This window comes from Gobio gobio (assembly GCF_949357685.1).
Source record: "Gobio gobio genome assembly, chromosome: 12".
NCBI classification, from domain to species: Eukaryota; Metazoa; Chordata; class Actinopteri; order Cypriniformes; family Gobionidae; genus Gobio; species Gobio gobio.
Window position 1 is genome coordinate 44,985,294 of NC_137105.1, and position 21,347 is coordinate 45,006,640.

The 21,347-nt window shown below is 37.3% G+C and overlaps 1 protein-coding gene across 1 annotated transcript in view; it reads right to left on the minus strand.

Annotated features, from left to right (window-relative positions):
- The window catches only part of fip1l1a (FIP1 like 1a), a 50,793-nt gene that overhangs the window by 9,248 nt on the left and 20,198 nt on the right, over window positions 1–21,347 (minus strand). Inside the window, exons 11-13 of the mRNA XM_079830566.1 lie at window positions 12,319–12,370; window positions 4,078–4,139; window positions 1,688–1,892 (exon numbers count right to left, since the gene is read on the minus strand). Of these exons, the coding sequence (XP_079686692.1) occupies window positions 1,688–1,892; window positions 4,078–4,139; window positions 12,319–12,370 (319 nt within the window). The remainder of the gene's footprint in view (window positions 1–1,687; window positions 1,893–4,077; window positions 4,140–12,318; window positions 12,371–21,347) is intronic.

The window sequence follows — 21,347 nt, forward strand, 5'->3', positions numbered from 1 at the left end:
ATAGGGTCACTCATGCTCTCAATAACACACAGAAACACTTTAAAAAGCAAATATATTTTGAGCGGGAAAAAAAAAGCCTAAATCACTCACATAAGGTAAAGAAGAGTGTGTTTTTTTATGTGTGAAAGCTGAAAGTGAGAGAAAGATTATCTAAAAGAGAGAGAGAGAGAGCATGTTGCCTGACAGACCAGTGTGCTTTCCAGCTGTTCTACTGGCCTGTTTTAATCTCAGCTCTCTCCTCATGTGACCTCAAACTGAATATACTGCCACCACAGCACAGACTTAGTGCAGAAATGTGTGTGAGGTCAAAGAGAACAAAATATGGATCACCAAAAAAATGAAAATTCTTTCCAAACTCTACGACTTTCTTTCATCTGTGGAGCACATAAGCAATCATTTTGAAGAATGTGTTGGTTGCTTTGTTCCAAGAAATTACAATGAATGGGGACTGAAGATGCCAAGCTATCATAAAAATGGTCCATATGACTATTTCACATCGTCTGGAGCTATACAATATAGCTTGGTAAGAGTTCATGAAAGAAGTAGAGATGTCTGATTCATGAATGATTTGTTTTGTTGAGTCGGATCTTTTAAATGAAATGAACCGAATCTGTTGATTCAGTTAAAGGGATAGTTCACCCTGAAATGAAAATAAAGCCATCTTTTACTCACCCTGCTGTTGTTCTAATGCCCTATGTCCTTCTATCTTTTTCGGACCTCAAAAGCAGAAATTGAAAAAATAGTCCTTCACGCGCTCCTCCATATAATGGCAGTGAATGGCGACCAGGCTAAAACATTACAAAAATGATACAAAAGTATCACGCAATGATACAGTGAGACCCGCGCCATATATGGAAAGTGTTCAGGAGGCACACTATAAGGTTTTGCGAGAGAGAAAACGTATTATTCAGTCAAAATACTGAGCTCGGCCGTTACTCTGTGCGTGTTCCTGTGAGTACGTGCGAGCCATCAGACATTTTCTTTGACTAACAAGGACGGTTTCAGCTCTGAAACTTACAGGATATTCTTATATCACAATGAACTTTTATATATCAAAGGCTCAAGGGAATGTTGATTTCTCAATTCATCACCCCTTTAAGGTATATCAACTGTTTCATTTCTATTTCATTTTCAGGTAAATCCTGTTTTCCTTGATGTGTCGTCTATAATTTCTTTCATCCACACTGCAAAACCTCTGCAAGAAAAGCTTGTATCTTCAATACACATAAAGATAGACAGACAAACAGTTCTGTTAAGTCTCATCTTCCTGTCGTATTTCCCACCGCCACCGTTTTTCTTCACTGTTTATTTTTCTTCACTTCATCCCTTCTTCACTTCTTTTCCCACACATTAGCTTATGTCATGCTGTCTGTGAATGTGGATTAGACCCAGCTAGATCTGTACCGACTGATCCATGGCTTTCATTCCCTTAATTAAAGCAAACACTCCGATACGCTGACGAAATGAAACCAATATGTACAGTCTTTCTCTTCTGGGAGAACGAACCAAAAATATTGATGACTGCACTACACAGATTTTTATCCAATCAAATGCTCTCTAGAATGAGAATGACCCTCCCCTAAATGACCTCACCTGCTCTGGCAAACAAGTATTAATTCTTTTTAACAGCTCCAATTAAATACCCAATTAAGCTGGCTATGATTAGACTGCTGATTGGCTGTCTTACCTTCGGTGGTCTTGGGAGGAGGGACTGTGTTCTCGATCGGTTTCTCTGTACCGCTCTCTATCCCGCTCTCGCTCTGTCTTGTGGCCTCTTTCTCTGGTTTTCTCTCTCACCCTTTCTTTGTTATTGCGGTTGTAGTTTTCCCACGCCTTGCCACTGTCCATTACACCTGGCCAGGGAGCCACGCCCACTGCAGGTGAGTACACACCTGGAAAAAAGAAAACATGAAATTATTTTAAAAGCAGATACAAATCAATATCTATTTATTTCTTGTCCAGTGTTGATTCAACTAAATATAATAATACCATTAAAATCAATAATAAATAAAATGGATAACATTATTAATTGATAATGTTAATATTTGATAGTTATTATGTTAAACTATTAATAAAATAACAACAACAATTACTATAGTAATAATAATACTAAAAGTGTGAAATTAATATAATTGAATTAGTATAATATAATATAATTAATATAATATAATATAATAATATGGGCTGTCAAATGATTAATCGCCATTAATTGCATCCAAAATAAACGTTTCTGTTTACATAATATATGTGTGTGTGTACTGTGTATAATTATTATGTACATTTATACATGTATATATTAAAGAAATATATATATATATATATATATATACACACACACGTGTACATTTTATTTATATTTAAAATGTTTATAATATAAATTATATTTTCTTAAATATATACAGCATGTGTGTGTATATATATATATATATATATATATATATATATATATATACATACACATACACTAGTGCTGTCAAATGATTAATCGCATCCAAAATAAAAGTTTGTGTGTGTGTACTGTGTATAATTAGTGTATATATAAATACACACACATGCAAGTATATATTTAAGAAAATATGTTACATTTAAAAAAAAAATAATATTATATACACACACACACACACACACACACACACACACACACACACACACACACACACACACACACACACACACACACACACACACACACACACACACACACACACACACACACACACACACACACACACACACACACACACACTATATACATGCAAATATTGATTAAATATATACAATGAGTGTGTATTTATATATACATAATTATACACAACACACACACACACATATATTATGCAAACACAAACTTTTATTTTGGATGCGATTAATCGCGATTAATCGTTTGACAGCACTAAATAATATAATTCATATAATATCATTAAATATAATATATAATATATTAGTAGTGATATTAAACATCAAAGTTATAGCACACAAAAAATGAGATCAATCTGGAATGACCATAAGACCATAACGACCTCTGATCTGGCATTTTACAATAAATCACAATATCTAGCTAATTCAAATCTGTCCTAAAGGTATAACAGTTTTATGCAGCACATTTCTGCTGCATATTTAACCAACACATTTGAGACAGATGGCAGGATAACAGCTTGCTATATGACAAGCAAAGCTATTGCTTTCTCCCTTTCACACACAAACACGCATACAACAATCACTGAAAGCTCACAGTGACAATAACGGCTTGGGCCTCTTGAGTATGCCCAAATCATTACAACACACAAAGGTTAACAAGGCCACAGCAGATTTTCTGACATGCTCATTTTTCTGTGTGTGTATGTCCTTGTTAACCTCTGCCTGCAATAATGATGTGTGCTGGACTGCAGTGGAAATGCTTGCAGTGCATTTCTATGCTCAGTGGCTGGAAACGTATCCCTCCACAGGACGTGTGTGTGTGTGTGGTGATGATGAGAGGGTGTTGAGTATGTTAACGCTTTGTGTGCAGTTCTACTCTCTAACAACCGCCCCTTCTCCCCCCTCCCCACGCGTCCTCACATGTAGAAAAAAAGCTCTGTGACGTTTGTGGCTCTTGGTGTGTGGCAGCCTGACTGTGCGGTTGTGCTTGTGTGAGCGGAAACTCTTCTTTTCGCTCTTTTGATTGTCAAGGGTGTTTGATGCTCCAATTAAGACGCAGGTTCCAAATGAAATATTTTCCCACTATTCGCTACAAGACTGGAAAATCCACAAGGAAATGTTCCTCAAACACAGACTTAAAACACATACACAAAAACATTAAAAGGTTTCCTTTCCCACACACACACATAATTCAGGAGCCAATGAAAACTCACAATGTCCCATTAGCAAGTATATTTCATTTCCCATAAGTCCCAAATTTATTGTCAGGGCCTGACCTTTGAATCACATTACTATATAAAAAAAAAGGATGATTATTAGGTTAGAACTGGCATGGAACCAAAAGGTGATGAAGTTTGTTAGAGCAATCATTCAACAAAATATACTCATTACTCATTGAACGTGTAGTGCATATCTTTCATAGACTTTCAATATTCATACCTGCAGGAAAGGGGTAAGGTGGAGCTGAGCGTCGATCATAGCCTCCGGCCAAACGTCCACTACTGTGATGAGAAAGATAACGTTAGAGCAAAAAGTTTGGCTAATTTGTTTTATTTTAAATATTTAAAATATAGACACTACCGGTCAAAAGTTTTTGGACGGTAAGATTTTCAAATGTTTTTAAAAGAAGTCTCTTCTGCTCACCAAGGCTGCGTTTATTTTATTAAAAATACAACAAAAAACCCTGTAATATTGTGAAATATTATTAAAATGTAAAATAACAGTTTTCTATTTGAATATATTGTAAAATGTAATTTATTCCTGCGATCAAAGCTGAGATTTCAGCCTCATTACTCCAGTCTTCAGTGTCACATTATCCTTCAGAAATCATTCTAATATGATGATTTGCTGCTCAAAAAACATTTATGATTATTATCAATGTTGTGACAAACATTTTTTAGGATTCTTTGATGAATATAAAGTTCAAAACAACATTATTTATCTGAAATAGAAAGCTTTTGCAACATTGTACTACCGTTCAAAAGTTTTGGGTCGGTAAGAATTTATTCATTTATTTTTTCTGGGAAATAACTTTTTTTATTCAGCAGATGCATTAAATTAATCAAAAGTGACAGTAGAGACATTTATAATGTTGCAAAAGCTTTATATTTCAGATAAATGTTGTTCTTTTGAATGTTCTATTCATCAAATAATCCTGAAAAAACTGTTTTCAACATTAATAAGCATAAATGTTTCTTGAGCAGCAAATCATCATATTAGAATGATTTCTGAAGGATCATGTGACTGAAGACTGGAGTAATGATGCTGAAAATTCAGCTTTGCATCATAAAAATAAATTACATTTTACAATATATTCAAATAGAAAACAGTTATTTTACATTTTAATAATATTTCACAATATTACAGTTTTTGCTGTATTTTGGATCCAATAAATGAAGCCTTGGTGAGCAGAAGAGACATTAAAAACATTTTTTAAATCTTACCGTCCAAAAACCTTTGACCGGTAGTGTATATATTCTTCTTTAAATCATACGGGTACACACACACACACACACACACATTCTTTTGAATCTTTCTCTTTCAGCAGTGCTGTAACAAGCAAAATGATTGACTTTGCCAAAGGACCCTTATGAACAAAAACGAAGGAGTGTAAAAGATTTTTTTTTTTAAACATTTAATTAAAAAGTAATTTGCTCTTACAGCACCCAGAGCAGGCAAGACCCCATTGCTTTTTAACTAACAACAAAGAGAAAGGAATAAATAGAGCATACCAACAAAATAGGCAAAAAGTAAAAAAATAAAGGGGTAGACAGAACTTTTCTCAATGATCAAAAGACTTTCCTCTGTTTCAGAGCTCAATTTCCTCATTGTTTGATGTTACTGGCATTAACTCAAAGTGCAGCATGCGCCCGGTAACGTGCCAGCAGTGTGTGACTGTGTGTGTGAGTATGTGAGCAGATACAGCTCAGGCAAACAAGCCATTGCCATAAACCCTGGCTGCCCGCCCTGCTTCCGGAGTAGAAGTTGAGTGTGTGTGTGTGTGTGTGTGTGTGTGAGAGAGAAATCGCATCCAAAAGGACTCCTTGTGGTCAGGTGTTGGTTAAGAGTGCACAGGTTCTATTAATATCTCTGGAAAAGATGCTGCTGTTCTGGTTTCTCTTTCTCTTTGTCTTTCTCCCTTCCTGTCTCCCACTTCCTCTCTTCTCTCGCTTTTCTCTCGAGCCAGCTGCAGTTTTTCATTAGTTGCTCTACACTGTAAACCCTAACGCTCAAAATAATGAATTGGTTTGAGTAGAGCCAACTCAAATTAAACAAATTAGTAAAAAAAAAATACTTTTATGAGTGTTTGGAACTTTCTTTTACTTTTGAGTTCACAAAACTGACACATTTTAAGTAATCTGAATTGTTTAATTGTTTTGAGTTTTATGAACTGAATTGTTTCTTTTAATTTAGACAAACCTAAATTAGAAACTGGGCTGGGATTTCTATTTCCCAGCATGCTTTGCCATAACACTCAAAAGGGAGAGTAAATGCTAAAATTAAGTGTTATATTATGTTGTTTGTTGCAGGATTAATGTTAAGTGGGAGATTGAATAGTGTTAATGTTTTGTTATGCTAATTTAGAAGAGTTTCTGTTATTTTGGGTTTTTTGTAGGGTTTCCATCATGGTGACGAGAGGAGCATGAGCTTGGTTTGAGAACAGATATATGTTAAATGTTTTATATTGCTATACTCATTCAGCAAGTGCTATGCTAATGCTATCGAAGCATTGTGTAACCAATTAGCAAGGTAGCATTTATTGAATTAGCTAGTTAAAGCTAGCAGGTTTCCACTACTAAAAATATTTATTTGAGATTAAATGATCATTTTAAGAGAAATGTATGAATTAGCTAGAAATGTAAAAGCAATTAATATGTATGTATAAAAAATAAAAATCTGCAAGTTCCGCTTACTTCAAATTTTTTAAGTTAAGAAATGTACAGTTTATGTAACCGATTTCCTTTTTTTTTTTTTGCCAACTTATTTGGGTTTACAGTGTATTCACATCAGACAAACAAAAGGAGAAAAGAGGAGGAATTTATGATAATCGATGTTAGATGATCTGGCAGTTACAGTCTCATCGCACCCCTGAGGTAAGCCGTAATTAGCGCCTGGCTCATTAAGACAGCTAATCACTGCAGAATTTGACCCTAATGGCCCCACACTAATGGCTGCGCAAAGACAATGCTCCACATTGCTTTTCTTAGAAAGCATATCAACAATTATTAAAATAATTATTATTGATATTCCATAACATGTGATGAGGGATCGTACACTGGGTAAACCCAGCCTGATCAGCAGGCGATTTGATTTCACCCTGCAACTCAGTCTGAACCTGTACATTAATTTCTACTGTTATTCTACTACTATTTCTGTTACACTTTTGCGGGAACCAATCACAGACTGGCTTATCCACCTGGCTCGCTATTGGCAGGTTTAACACGATGATCCATAGAGAAGTGATGGGTCGTTGCCTGTTGATCACTCTTGTGGTCTGATTAGTTGAAGGACTATCCAATTGCAGAGTAAATTTAATTTTGCTCGTTTATCACGCCTCTTATAGTCTGATTGGTTGAGGGACTATCCAATTGCGTAGAGTCATCAAATTTATGCACGTTTATCACGCCTCTTGTGCAGTAGAAAATACATAGCAGACTCCCCAGACCAATGTTCAATCTTAAATTGAGCTTGGTCTGGTAATAGCCAGACAAGAGGGATCGCTGACAAGTAATGAAAATGCATTGGATGCGGATGCTGGAAGTCTCAAAGCTGAAAAAGGCTGAAAGCAATCTGGCTTCAATATAAAATGATCGTCTCTTCCTAAAAATGGACAGTGAATTCTTTTTGATGAATGGAGAGCCAAGGCATGACACATTTAAAGCAGATGGAAAGGTGCTGTGCTTTTAAAAGAATCTCCTAGAGAACCTTGTGGCCTATTTCAGGGGTGTTCCTCAGGGCTTTGTACAAGGACCCTTTATGTTTACTATATACTACCAGCACGTGATGTTTATGTGTGAAACACGAGCATGCATTTGACAGAGAGGACAGAAAATACGGGAGAAAAGTAGAAAAGTGAGTTTTTTGGAGTGATGGAAGGAGAGGAAGTGATTCATGAATTATCCAGTTGTTGGCTGGCAGGGTTTGGATGAACGGAAACTCCTCCAAGGATGTTTGGACTTGGCAGAGAGACTGAGATGTGAGAAGAGCCATTCTTTAAACAAGAGGGGGGAAAAAGAATGAAAAAAGCAAACTTAAGGATCAGGAAATGAAAAAAAATGGAGGGAGTTGGGTCAGAAGAGGGTGAAAAAGGATAAAATTAACACAGAAAAGTAGAGATAAAGAGAATGAAAATGTAACAAAATAACTTGTACAGTTGAGTATGACACCAAAAAATAATAATAATAATAAGTTACTCAATGGCACAATTTTTCTTTTTTACAATTTCTTTTAGGGTAGATGTAAAAAATGATTGTAATTATGAGATGTAAACAGACAATGGATCCATAAGCAGCTTAGTTGTTGATGACAGCAACATATGTAATAATCACATTAATTTTAATGTCCTATATACTCTTGCAAAACATTAAAGGGCTACTTCAGCGATTAAAAAACCTGGTAGTATATTAGAATGATCGTGCTCACCCCCCTCATATCCCCCTCAGGCGAGAGATTAATGTATTTTATGTCTGGAAAAAAGCCTCAGATATCGTCATTTAGTGTCATCTGAGGCTTTCTTGGCCAGAGGTTAGAGACTACAGCCAGTAGAAGGAGTTAGTTCTGCATGTTTTCAGCCCACCCATAGGGGTAGGATCTCACTCACAGAATGTAAACGTGCGAGGTTCAGGCTTCATTAAGTTTATTTGTGGAGGACGAAATCCAGTGGGCTCTGGAAAATTGCGCGCAGTCCTACGTCACCGGACTAATCTTTCATAGGGCAGCGAAGTAAGTGCATTCTGGGAGTTGTTGTCTTTCATCCATATGAGCCAAAAATACATTTTCTGGCTTTTCTCAGTCTAGAAGGCACCAACATATATATATATTTTAGGGCTGTCAAAAGATTAATCACGATTAATCACATCCAAAATAAAAGTTTGTGTTTACATAATATATTTGTGTGTACTCTGTATAATTATTATGTATATATAAATACAAACACATTCATGTATATATTTAAGAAATATTTGCATGTATATACTGTATATACATTTATATAATTTATATTATATATAAATATAATACATTTTTCTTAAATATATACATGCTTGTGTGTGTTTTTATATATAAATAATAATTATACACAGTACACACACACATATATTATGTAAACACAAACTTTTATTTTGGATGAGATTATATTAGGGCTGTCAAAAGATTAATCGTGATTATATATATATATATATATATATATATACACACACACAGACACAGACACACACACACACACACACACACACACACACACACACACACACACACACACACACACACACACACACACACACACACACACACACACACACACACACACACACACACACACACACACACACACACACACACACACACACACACACACACACACACACACACACACACACACAGTTTATATATATTCCTATTGTTTAAGAAATGTCATGATTCCACAGAAGCCTTAAAACAATTGCCACTGAACCACACAAATGTTCTGCAGATGATGATGCCAGTCAAACTGTGAGGGGAGTGAATCTAGAAATAAAGTAAGTGAGTGGGGAGATAGACAGGCAGAGACTTGGCTGTTTGTCTTATGGTCAAAGGGAGGAAGAGTATAAGGCATAGATGGATGGGGAGTTCTGGATGCCTGTAAACAGGAGGCCAGAGGTACAAACATGGCCACCCTGTCTGTGTCTCTCTCTGCCTTATTTGGAGTTTAACTGGGACAGGGGTTGGCTTTTTAACCATATTTTAGTCCTAAGAAGATAAGCTATAGCGTCAGAGAGCTGAGAGGCATATAAGTACATGTACAAAGAGACAAATACACACACACAAACGCAGAGACACACACGTAACCACCTAAAACACACGTTTGATAGCTTCCAAGCACAGAGATGAGCTGAAAGAGCCGAATCAAACTGAATAAGTAATTCTGTGTGTATGGAAGAAAGACAGTCACAGTGGATTAACTGAAGCAGATGGAAGTTTAGTGCTTTTGTCTTGATTTCTCTTCTTCTAAGTCTGGGGTGAAACTTTGATGAGCTGCCCTACATACTTTCAGGCAGGAACAGAAACAGAAGTAACGACTCTGAAAGAGTGAGAAAAAAAAAGCTTTTGTAGTTGCAGCCTAGTTTTACTGTCCCATAAACTCCATGAAGGCTGCCAATCACAGCTTTAAGAAGAGTCAATCATCTGTCATGAGGGACACTGAATGAATGAGTCCCATAACTTTTAAAACTTGCTTTACTTTCTTGCTTCAATCTCATGGGAATCATTTTATTCCTTATGTGATACTTCCTGTTGGTAATGACAATTTACCATAAGGCGAGGCAAGGCGATCGGCTGGAACTTTACTTTAAAGTTTTAAATGTGGATACTTTTCTTACACAAACGCATCGATTCGCTTCAGAAGACCTTTATTAACCTCCCAGAGCCGCGTGGAGCAGTTATTTGACGGACAGATGCATTTTTTATGCACTTCAAAAACAGAGCAACAATTACTGTTATTATAAACCTTGGATTAGCCTGGACTTTTGTAATATAACTCCGATTTTATTCGTCTGAAAGAAGAATGTCATATACACCTAGGATTACTTGAGTGTGAGTAAATCATGGGCTAATTGTCACTTTTGGGTGAACTAACCCTTTAACTCTTTCCCCGCCAGCGTTTTTTTTTTACCCCGTAAAATGTTTTGATAATTTTCACAAAAATGTCATGGCCTCCAGAATATTTTGTTGTATGAATATTTGAACATACATTCTTTTTGATCAACACTTGAATGTGAGTTTTCATAAAAAAGCAACATTTTGAGCAAAAATCTGAGAAAATCATATTTTTGTCAAAGACTAGACTACATCTGGATCGGATTCAGAACGATGATCAAACATCAACACCCCCAAAGCTTTACAGTCCTACAGCTTGTCCTGGGTCAACATTTCATTCAGGAACATTAGGCAGTTTTGATTTATATGCTGTTTAATATTAATGGTCCTGCTATTTTACATATGATATCACTTGTTTCTGCTTCTTCTTTTCATGCGTTTTGATCTAGAGATTCTGTACTCTTTCAGAAGATGTGTCACAGCACCCCCTACCGTATAACAATGAAAACATGGAAACTCGGAAAATTCTGTCAATGGCAGGGAAAGAGTTCAAAAATAAGCATTTCCATCCCATGAATCATACTTTATGTGAATGGTTCCAACCACTTAAAATATTTATTCACTTCTAAGGTGAAGCGTATTAGTTTATAGGTATTATGGATTTTTTTTTAACTTATCTTGGCATTTCCGTTTAGAATTCATGTTATATTTTTATTTCATAAACTAAAAATATATTTTATGTTATAAATTTTAACTTAAGCCGCATTCCACCACGGGAACTTTCCCCAGGAACTAGGGACTTTGGGGTGGTACTCTGTGTGTTTTGACCGCAGGAACTGCGGTAAAGATTTCCCCCTCAAAACGTCCCTGCTCGCAAGGTACACTCTAAAAAAAAAAAGGTTCTATATAGCACCAAAAATGGTTCTTGGCTCGTAATCATAGGGGAACCTTTTTTAGTGCTATATAGCACCAATTTTGGTGCTTCAGTGGTTCTTCAGCGGTTCTTCAGAGGTGCTTCACCGGTTCTTTGACTAAGGTGCTATATAGCACCTCTGAAGAACAACTGAAGCACCAAAATTGGTGCTATATAGCACTAAAAAAGGTTCCCCTATGATTACGAGCCAAGAACCATTTTTGGAGCCATATAGAACCCTTTTTTTTTTAGATTGTAGTACTTTTTCAAAGTTCAGGAACTTTCGGGGGTGGGAATTGGGCGCTGAACATGCTGATTGGTTGAGCTCTCGCAGCATTTTATTTAAACCTAAAAGTCTGTTGCGGTGCATGCAGTAAGAGTTGTTTGCTATTCAAATCAACAATGGAGTTTTAAAAATACGACCGATGACGAGGTTCAGGCTTTATTAAGTTTATTTGCGGAGGACGAAATCCAGTGGGCTCTGGAAAGTCGAGCACATTCCTACGTCACCGGACTAATCTTCACGGTACTTTAGACCGCTATGGAAACACAGACAGCAGCAGGTCTGGGGGGAAAAGAGTTCCTGGGACAAATTGTTACGGGTAATTTCGTTGGAAACGGGGCTTCTGAATATCACCCGGGTAAAATGGATTATTGGAGGTTAGTGAATAAGACACGTGATCTGTAATGATGCAACATTATTAAGTCTCTTTTTCAAGCTCTACCTCTTTCTCTCTCCCTTTCTTTCTCTGTCTTTCCTTTTCTCCCTCTTTTGCCTGTATTGTGACCTGCTATGTTCTTGCTTTCTCTGTCTGCTACATCTCCTCTGTCTCAATCTCCAGTATCTATGTGACATCAACCTGGACACATACACACACACATGATCCATATATCATACATAAACCCTGCTATAATGCTTAACAATCAATCATTAAAGGGGGGGGGGGGGGGGGCACTTCAAAATAAACACTTACCTATCTAACGTGGGAATCATAGGTGGAGGGGCACCGGGAGGTAATGGGAAACCTGAAACGGCAGGCATAAACAGACATTATGTGACTAATGATATGGTGAAATCAAAACTCTGAGCATAAAAATGGAGAAATATATTTAAAAAAAAAAAAAATCACAAGTATGCATGGAGTACAAACTACTTCAAACTAAAAAAAATAATTATTTCACTCATTATAGCAAATGCATGTTTGTGTCTGTGTGCGTACGTCCAGATGTCTTGCCTTCAAATGACTCAACACTGTTTATGACACATCCAGACAGAATTCAACAAACGCAGCGGCCTGCAACTTTTACTGCCCTTGCTAACCGTAACGCCCGCCTTTAAATGTGTGCGTTGAAACAAATGGGCCTTCGCAGCACCCCAAAAAACACATTCTCCCTCACATGGCTGAGACACACTTATCTGCTTTGATCACATTTAGCCACAGACTCACAAACATTCATGCACATCTGGGCACCATCCCCCTTTTGTTTTTCCGCGGACCCCTGATGGGAGCCAGCTCCAAAAGACAGTTTTCAACAACAACAAAAATGACTGGAAAAAGACTGAAAGAAAAACAGTAATTTGAGGAACACAGAAATCACGCAGCTCTGGTTAACACAGAACGAGGGAGAAACGCAGGGTCCCCTCCAACGCATGCGTCCACTCACACAGGGCCTCGCAAATCATCTGTGTTGTCCTTGAAACTTCAGAGTCCTGGAAGAAAGCATGTACTTTGTGAACTATGCCCTAACAGTTTTTTTTTTCAATATGCCTGTGGATGCTATGCTAATTTATATCAGTTCTGTGGCAAACTACAAAATAGTTCAGTAAGATCACAGATCTGCTGCAAGTGCACATTAGCACATGCTCCAAACACTGTTTCTATGCTACACGAGTTTGTCAATGTGCATTTTGAGCTACACAAAATTTATTTGTCAAATGTATGGTACATAACAAATACATGTGTTAACATAAGTTAAATATTTGGTTCACTAAAAAATGAAAAGTTTGTCATTAATTCCAAACCCTTAAAGGGTTAGTTCACCCAAAAATGAAAATTCTGTCATTAATTACTTACCCTCATGTCGTTCGACACCCGTCAGACCTCCGTTCGTGTTCAGAACAGAAATTAGATATTTTAGTTGAAATCTGATGGCTCTGAAAGGCCTCCATTGGCTCAATGGCACCGTTCACTCTCAAGACCCTTAAAAGGTACTAAAGACGTCGTTACAAAGTCCATCTCACTACAGTGGTTCTAAAATAACTTTATGAATCGGCGACAATAGTTTTTGTGCGCAAAAAAACCCTAAATAACGACTTACATAGTGATGACGATTTCAAAACACGGCATCATGAAGCTTCGAAGCGTTATGAATCACTGAGTCGATTCAGCGGTTTGAATCGCCAAATTTCAGCAGTTTGGCGGTTTGACACGCGATCCGAATCATCATTCGGCTCAGTGATTCATAACGCTTCGAAGCTTCATGATGCTTTGTTTTGAAATCGTCATCACTATGTAAGTCGTTATTTAGGGTTTTTTTGCGCACAAAAACTATTGTCGCCGATTCATAAAGTTATTGTAGAACCACTGTAGTGAGATGGACTTTGTAACAACGTCTTTAGTACCTTTTAAGGGTCTTGAGAGTGAACGGTGCCATTGAGCCAATGGAGGACTTTCAGAGCCATCAGATTTCAACTAAAATATCCTCATTTCTGTTCCGAAGATGAACGGAGGTCTGACAGGTGTCGAACGACATGAGGGTAAGTAATTAATGACAGAATTTTCATTTTTGGGTGAACTAACCCTTTAAGGCCTTCGTTCATCTTCGGAACACAAATGAAGATATTTTTGAATAAATTCGAGAGGGTTCTGAACCAGCCATAGGCAGCATCATTGCAACTTTCAAGACCCAGAAAGGTAAAGACATCATTAAAATAGTCCATGCGACTCCAGTGGTTCAACCTTAAATGTTATGAAGCGATGAGAATACTTTTTGTGTGCAAAAAACAAACAAAAATAGCAACTTTATTAAACAATCTCTTCTCGTCAATGTCATTCTCCTACACTGTTCACTTAGTAAACACAGTGCAGCGCTTCCAGGTTCTACATCAGAACGCTGGCTCGTTATTGGCCAGCTCCTGCGGCAGCATCACACGACCAATAACGAGCCGACATTAGGAGTGTAGGAGAATGACATTAAAGAGAAGAGATTGTGGAATAGATTCGTTTTTGTTGGTTTTTTTTACACACAAAAAGTATTCTGTCGCTAGTAGTTTCAAAGGGTTTCGAAGGGCTTCAAAGGCTCTGCGTGATTCCAGATGAAGAATAGGGTCTTATCTTGCGAAACGAAAAATTTAAAATTAATATACTTTTTAACCTAAATTGCTCATCTTGGACGATTTTGAAGTTGAAGATAGAGTGTTTTTGGTAAAGGGTGTTTGTATTAGTCCTCGCACGTTTGCTTGGTGTGGTACTTTTCGCCTGCGTTAAACGTGTGACGTTTTCTACGTGATGGCGCAATCACTGGCGGCCGCAGAGCAGCGCAAGATGAGCAATTTAGGTTAAAAAGTATATTCTTTTATTTTTTTTTATAAATGACCCATCGTTTCGCTAGATAAGACCCTATTCCTCGTCTGGGATCGCGCAGAGCCTCCGAAGCCCTTTGAAGCCTTCAACATTTTGGTTGTCAAGGAAGTCAATGGTGTGGAGAAAAATCCTGGAATGTTTTCCTCAAAAAACTTAATTTCTTTTCAAATGAAGAAAGAAAGACATAAACATCTTGGATGAGACGGGGGTGAGTAAAATATCAGGAAAGTTTCATTTTAAAGTGAACTAATCCTTTAACCCCCTCGAGTCGGCGGTCGCGCCGGCGCGATCGGCTCTCTTTTTTTCTTATCAGTGCCAAAGAGACTCAAATAACTCGTTTTTTTTATCGTTCAGGCAAGTGTTATACATCATTATATTCTGTTAAGTTTCTATTTTTTTTTGTGTACAGTCACAATAAAAACAAGTTGTGCTTTTTGCAAAATAAGGGAAACAAACATGATTCGCGATCTTCAGCCTCTCTGTAAATGATGTCTAATCTGATTCTCTTCAGAAAATGACCTGTAGCTTAGTGAAAACTTGACACACAAACATGAGACATATGTCTAAAGAAACGTTGAAATGTCAGGTTTTAAATCATGTAAATCAAAACGAAAACAAATATTCTGTGTTTATGTAATCTGTATGAAAAGTGGGAGATATCAGTCGACTCATTACTTACTCATTATCCGCTAATGCGGCCACGCCCACGGACCGCGCACTCATTCAGATTCAAATACAGGCAATCCATGCGTCGACGCCCACACACACATCAACTCATACAAACACAACTAGTGAAGCTATGGTTCAGATACACCGCTTTGAGACGCGTTGAGTAATAATCCTGGAATCATTCTCTTCACGGAAAGCTGATTCAGGGCTGATTGTGGTAGGCTAAGTTTATTCAGTTAGCATCTGTGAATATTAAAAGCAAAAAGACGGTGCTAAATACAGTGCAATTACACTTTTGCCATTAATATGTTTATAAGCAACTGAAAAATGCACAAATGTCAGAGCATGTCAAAACTTCTAAAGGGCCCCAAAACAGCTCAGACTCCAAGGGGTTAAGGTTGAACCACTGGAGTCACATGGACTATTTTAACTGTGTCTTTACTACCTTTAAGGGCCTTGAAAGTTGCAATGACGTTGCTGCCTATGTGTGGTTCAGAAAGGTCTTGGATTTCATTAAAAAAATCTTCATTTGTGTTCCGAAGAAGAACGAAGGCCTTACAGGTTTGGAACGACATGAGGGTGAGTAATTAATGACAGAATTTAAATTTTGGGTGAACTAACCCTTTAATGCCTTATGCTGCGTTCACACCAAACGCAAATAGAGCGTCAGGAGCGAGTGATTTCAATGTTAAGTCAATGGAAAGGCGTGTCGACGCGCATCTGGAGGTCCTTGATCGTCGCAAATTGATCGTCTTGCGCGAGTGGTGCTTTTTGTGCATTTGAAGCGAATTCGTGTCTGACGCCCAAGTTGAAAAATTTGAACTTTGCTGTCAATTTGTGTCACGTTAACCAATCAAGAGCCTGCTTGCTGCTGTCACGTGGTGAAGTGAAGTGATGAGAAACCCTGCATAATATAAAAATACTACTATAGTATATAGTAAATACTAAAAATATTGTGTCACAAAATGTAGTTTTAAGACTTTTTCAGCTGAGAATGTCGTTGTTTAAAGCTCAAATCTGTGGTTTATTTGTAAAGAGAGCGTCTATTTAAAAAAAAATAATCTTGCGTTTGTGGAGTTCCAGGCGATCACCGGGCGCTCATTAACCCGGGTGAGAGCAGCCTTTCCTCGGCCAGTCCTTCTGACGTTTGCAGCTGGCTTGGATGTCTCTGTAGTGGTTAAACATGAGATAGAATTTGGCTTGTGTAAATATAATTTGTTGCCCGCCAAATCGTTTTGACTGAGGGCAAAGAGAAGTTTCATAACTTTATTATTTTTAGGATATTTAAATATACATGCAGTGAAGATAATGTAGGAGTTGCCTGGACCACATTTGTGTGGCTATTAATGTTTAATATAGATTTTTAATGAAAATGAAAAGAGGCAGAGTGGTGTTTTCTGACATATTTCTCCTGGAACGCCTTGAACGCGCGTCTATTTCGCTTCAAACGCTCGATTTATACGAATTGGACGCGGGAATGGATTCAAAATGTTTAAGCGTCCAACTAGACGCGATTTTGCCGCTCTATTCGCGTTTGGTGTGAACGCAGCATTAGGTATCAAGAACATTTTTGACAATTTATTTACTTAATTTATAGAGCTATCAAAAGATTAATCGCGATTAATCGCATCCAAAATAAAAGTTTGTGTTTACATAATATATGTGTGTGTACTCTGTTAATTATTATTTATATATAAATACACACACAAGCATGTATATATTTAAGAAAAAAAGATTATTTTTTATATATAAAACATTTATATTTATATATATTATAGATTATATAAATGTATATACAGTATATACATGCAAATATTTCTTAAATATATACATGAATGTGTGTGTATTTATATATAAATAATAATTAACAGAGTACACACACATATATTATGTAAACACAAACTTTTATTTTGAATGCGATTAATCGCGATTAATCTTTTGACAGCCCTATTAATTTATTAACTTAAGGTTAATGTTCATTTAAATTATAAATGTATTTATTTAAAAGTCTTTTTATAAATATATATGTACTCTACCAATCAAAAATTTGGAGCCAGTTAGTAAAAAAAAAAAAAAAAAAAAAATTGTTTTACTTTTATTCAGCATGGATGCATAAAACTGATTAAAAGTGACAATTTTTAATGTTAGAAAATAAATTCTTATTAAAATAAATGGATTTCTTTTTAACTTTCCATTTATTAAAGAATCAATAATAAAATGTTTCTTGAGCAGCAAATCATCATATTAGAATGATTTCTGAAGGATCGTGTGACTGACGACTGGAGTAATGATGCTGAAAATTCACCTGTGCCATCACTGGAAAATAATACATTTTAAAATATATTCAAATAGAAAACTATATTTCACAATATTCCTGTTTTCACTGTTAAAAGAAAATTGCTATATTTATGCTGTAAAGTACTGTTTATTGTTAGTTCATGTTAGCTATTGCATTAGTAGTAACATTAACGTATATAAGCATACTGTAACGTGTTAACATGAATGAATGAATGAAATTTCTTAAAGACAGAGATTGTGGCACAAAAAGAAGTTTTTCACAAGTATGTGTTTTTTTCTTGTTTTCCATCTTGATTTTCCTTCACTGAGGTTAGGAAGTTGTTTAATTTTGAGCTGCTGGATCTTTTAATGAAAAGATATAGGGCCCTATCTTGCACCCAGCGCAATTGACTTTGTACACCGACGCATGTGTCATTCCTATTTTGCACCCGCGCAAAGCGCGCTTTTCCCTCCACAGAAGCACGTCGCTAAACTAGTGAATGAACTAGCGCTCCCTGGGCGGTTCAGCGCAAAAAAGGAGGCGTGTTCCGGCGCAAACAATCCCTGGTGCTATTTTGCTGTTCCATTAAACAATTGCGCCACTGACCAGAAAAAACCTAGTCTAAAGTCAGTGGCGCGTTGCGCGTTGTTCATTGTTCATTATGCTATTTTAAGGGCGCATGCTTGACCATAATGTATAGCGTGCACAACGCGCATACACTTTGCTCATGTAATCTACACAGATGCAACAGTTATTTTTGCAAATCATAAATTGTTACACTAAAAAAATATTAACACATGAGATGACGGAAATCATTGTGGTGTGCCACGAAGATGTGAAAAAATAGGCATAAATCTAGCTCACAAATGATTCAGGCTAATTGTAATAATTAAGGATAAGACCTGTTTGCCCAATAGTGGCAAGACATATACTATGTATATAAGGACATCTGACAAATTGGTTTGTCCGTCAAGAACCAGGAAAAAAAAATCGACTGAAAAACTGAAAAAAAAAAAAAAAAGACTGTGAAATCACCTTTACCATAATGTACAACATTACAACTTCACTTCTCTGTCTTTCACTGCTCTTACAAGAACATCAGTCTCCTCGGCTGTGAACCGCTCCTGGCGTGCGCCTGGTAAATACGCCATAATAATAGCAATCCATAATGGAACTTGCGCACCTGCTTTTAAAGGGAATGTTGGATGACGCTCTGATTGGTTTATTCACGTTATGCCCAAACCACACCTATGAATAATGAAGCTACTTCAGACCAACCCATTTTAGATTTGCGCCGGGCGCAAGAGCCATTTATCCCGCCGGGAAAATAGCAACAGCCCCGAGACCCGCCCACAAAGTTACTTGCGCTTCGCGCTTTGACACTTGCATTTCAGATCGTTAAAATAGGGCCCATATTGTGTAAAGGGTGCTTAAATGTACTTTTTGAATGTTTACAACCATTAATGTCCTCTAAAAGAATCAAAGTGGATCACTGGACTCTTTTTGTACCAAAATATTTAGACTATCAGTACAAAAATGTAAAAATACAAATCCCCTCCTATCAAATCTGTTATTAAAATTATGATTTGAATGAAAAAAAGGCTCACTCCTCCACAACCCCATTTAATCAAAACATTCCTCTCCTAACAACTGGCTCTCTCCATCTCTCTCTTTCAGCACAGCTGGGTCATTCAGCACATTTCCAGTGCCACGATTGTGCTGGCATGGCACTTTTTCTTTCTTCCCGCCCTGAGCTATTTTTAGCTGCACACAGCCAGGGCCAGCGCCAAGGGGGGGTGGGGGGTGGGGGCATTCACGGGCCATACCCCCCCCCCCCCAAAAAAAAGAGTTACTGTAGCCCCCAATCCCCCCCCCGCAAAACGTGAGGAAATTCAAAAGTGAAAGTCAAAAGTGAGCACGCATTCGAAAGCAATAACAAATGCGTGAAATGCACGTGCCCAATCCATCGGCCCCCTAGAAATATAAATGCTCCCCTGATTTATGTGCCCGGGTGCCGGCTCTCCACAAAGCACATTAACAACACAAAAAGGAACAGCGTGGCCGTAACGGAACAGCGATATCCGCAGGGGGAGTGAGACAGAAAGAGAAGCCTAGAACTTAAAGATGGGGAGGTGGGCTTATCCTATGATAAAATGAAAATGGCCCGTTCTGGATTAAAGGCTAAACTTCAAAGGCTGGCCTGACCAGGAAGTTTGATATTTTGACTGTATTAAAAAGGATGAGTGGGTCCTAAAAAAGGGGATGATGGGTGAGTCTGTCAGTGAGAGGTCTGAGTGGGCTGGAGGAGGAGTGGCAGGATTTGGCAGGAGGCGATTTCTGATGGGGCTTTGAAGCAGACGAGGAGCAGAGTTAAGAGAGCTCAACTATAGACTTCCTGTTGAAAGTGAGGCGGAGCAGCATCTGAACAGGAAGTTGGCCAAGCTGAGAGCCAGCAAGCCTGCGCTGCAGAGGAAAACCTGGAGAGAATTACGCACACCTGGATATAGACGCACCAGCTCAAGCGCACATGTTGTCAGACTCCTACAGAGACACATGCACGCTCAATATTTTGTCACTGTCAAATGATACATTCACAGCTGCAGCAGTGCATCTGCTTTAGCACTGAACTCTAACCTTCAACCTAAGCATCATGGGGCATTTCACTACGTTGCCCTAGTGTGCAATATTTGATCACAGAAAACAGTGCAGTTCACTATATCATACATGGCAAACATAACCTTAATGTTTAAAGTGCACCAATAAGACATGTGTTTAGGATATTAAGGTTCTCTTCTGACCAGGGGAAGGCAGCAATTTGCTCAACATGGGTGTGAATCAATCACATCATGGATAAATGTTGTCATGGAAACCACAAATTCCCTACGGTTGGCCATGTGTACAATGCAGTGCAATGAAAACATCAACATGACCTTTGACCTCCCTTGGACTGTTTGAAAATGTGCTGGTCTTAAGTCAAAAAAGGTCCAGCTTTATCTACCACATGGATCCTACAAATGCTTTAAATAGTTATATTTGAAAAAACATAATAGATCTAATATTTTAAGAAGACTTATTGTGGATATAGTTTGGGGTTGGTAAGATTTTTAAATGTTTTTGAAAACAGTTATAAGCAAGGCTGCATTTATTTGATGAAAAATACAGTAAAACCAGTAATATTGTCAAAGCATATATATAATTTAAATGAACTCTATTTTATTTTAATATATTTAATAATGTAATTTATTCCTGTGCTATTTTCAGCATCATTAGCGTCACATGATCCTTCAGAAATTATTCTAATATGCTGATTTGGTGCTCAAGAAACATTTATGATTATCAATGTTGAAATCAGTTGTGCTGCTTAATATTTTTGTGCAGACTAAAATACATTTACTTTCAGGATTCTATGATAAATAAATAAAAAGATATCAAAAGAACAAATTGTAATGCTAATAAATGTCTATGCTGTCAA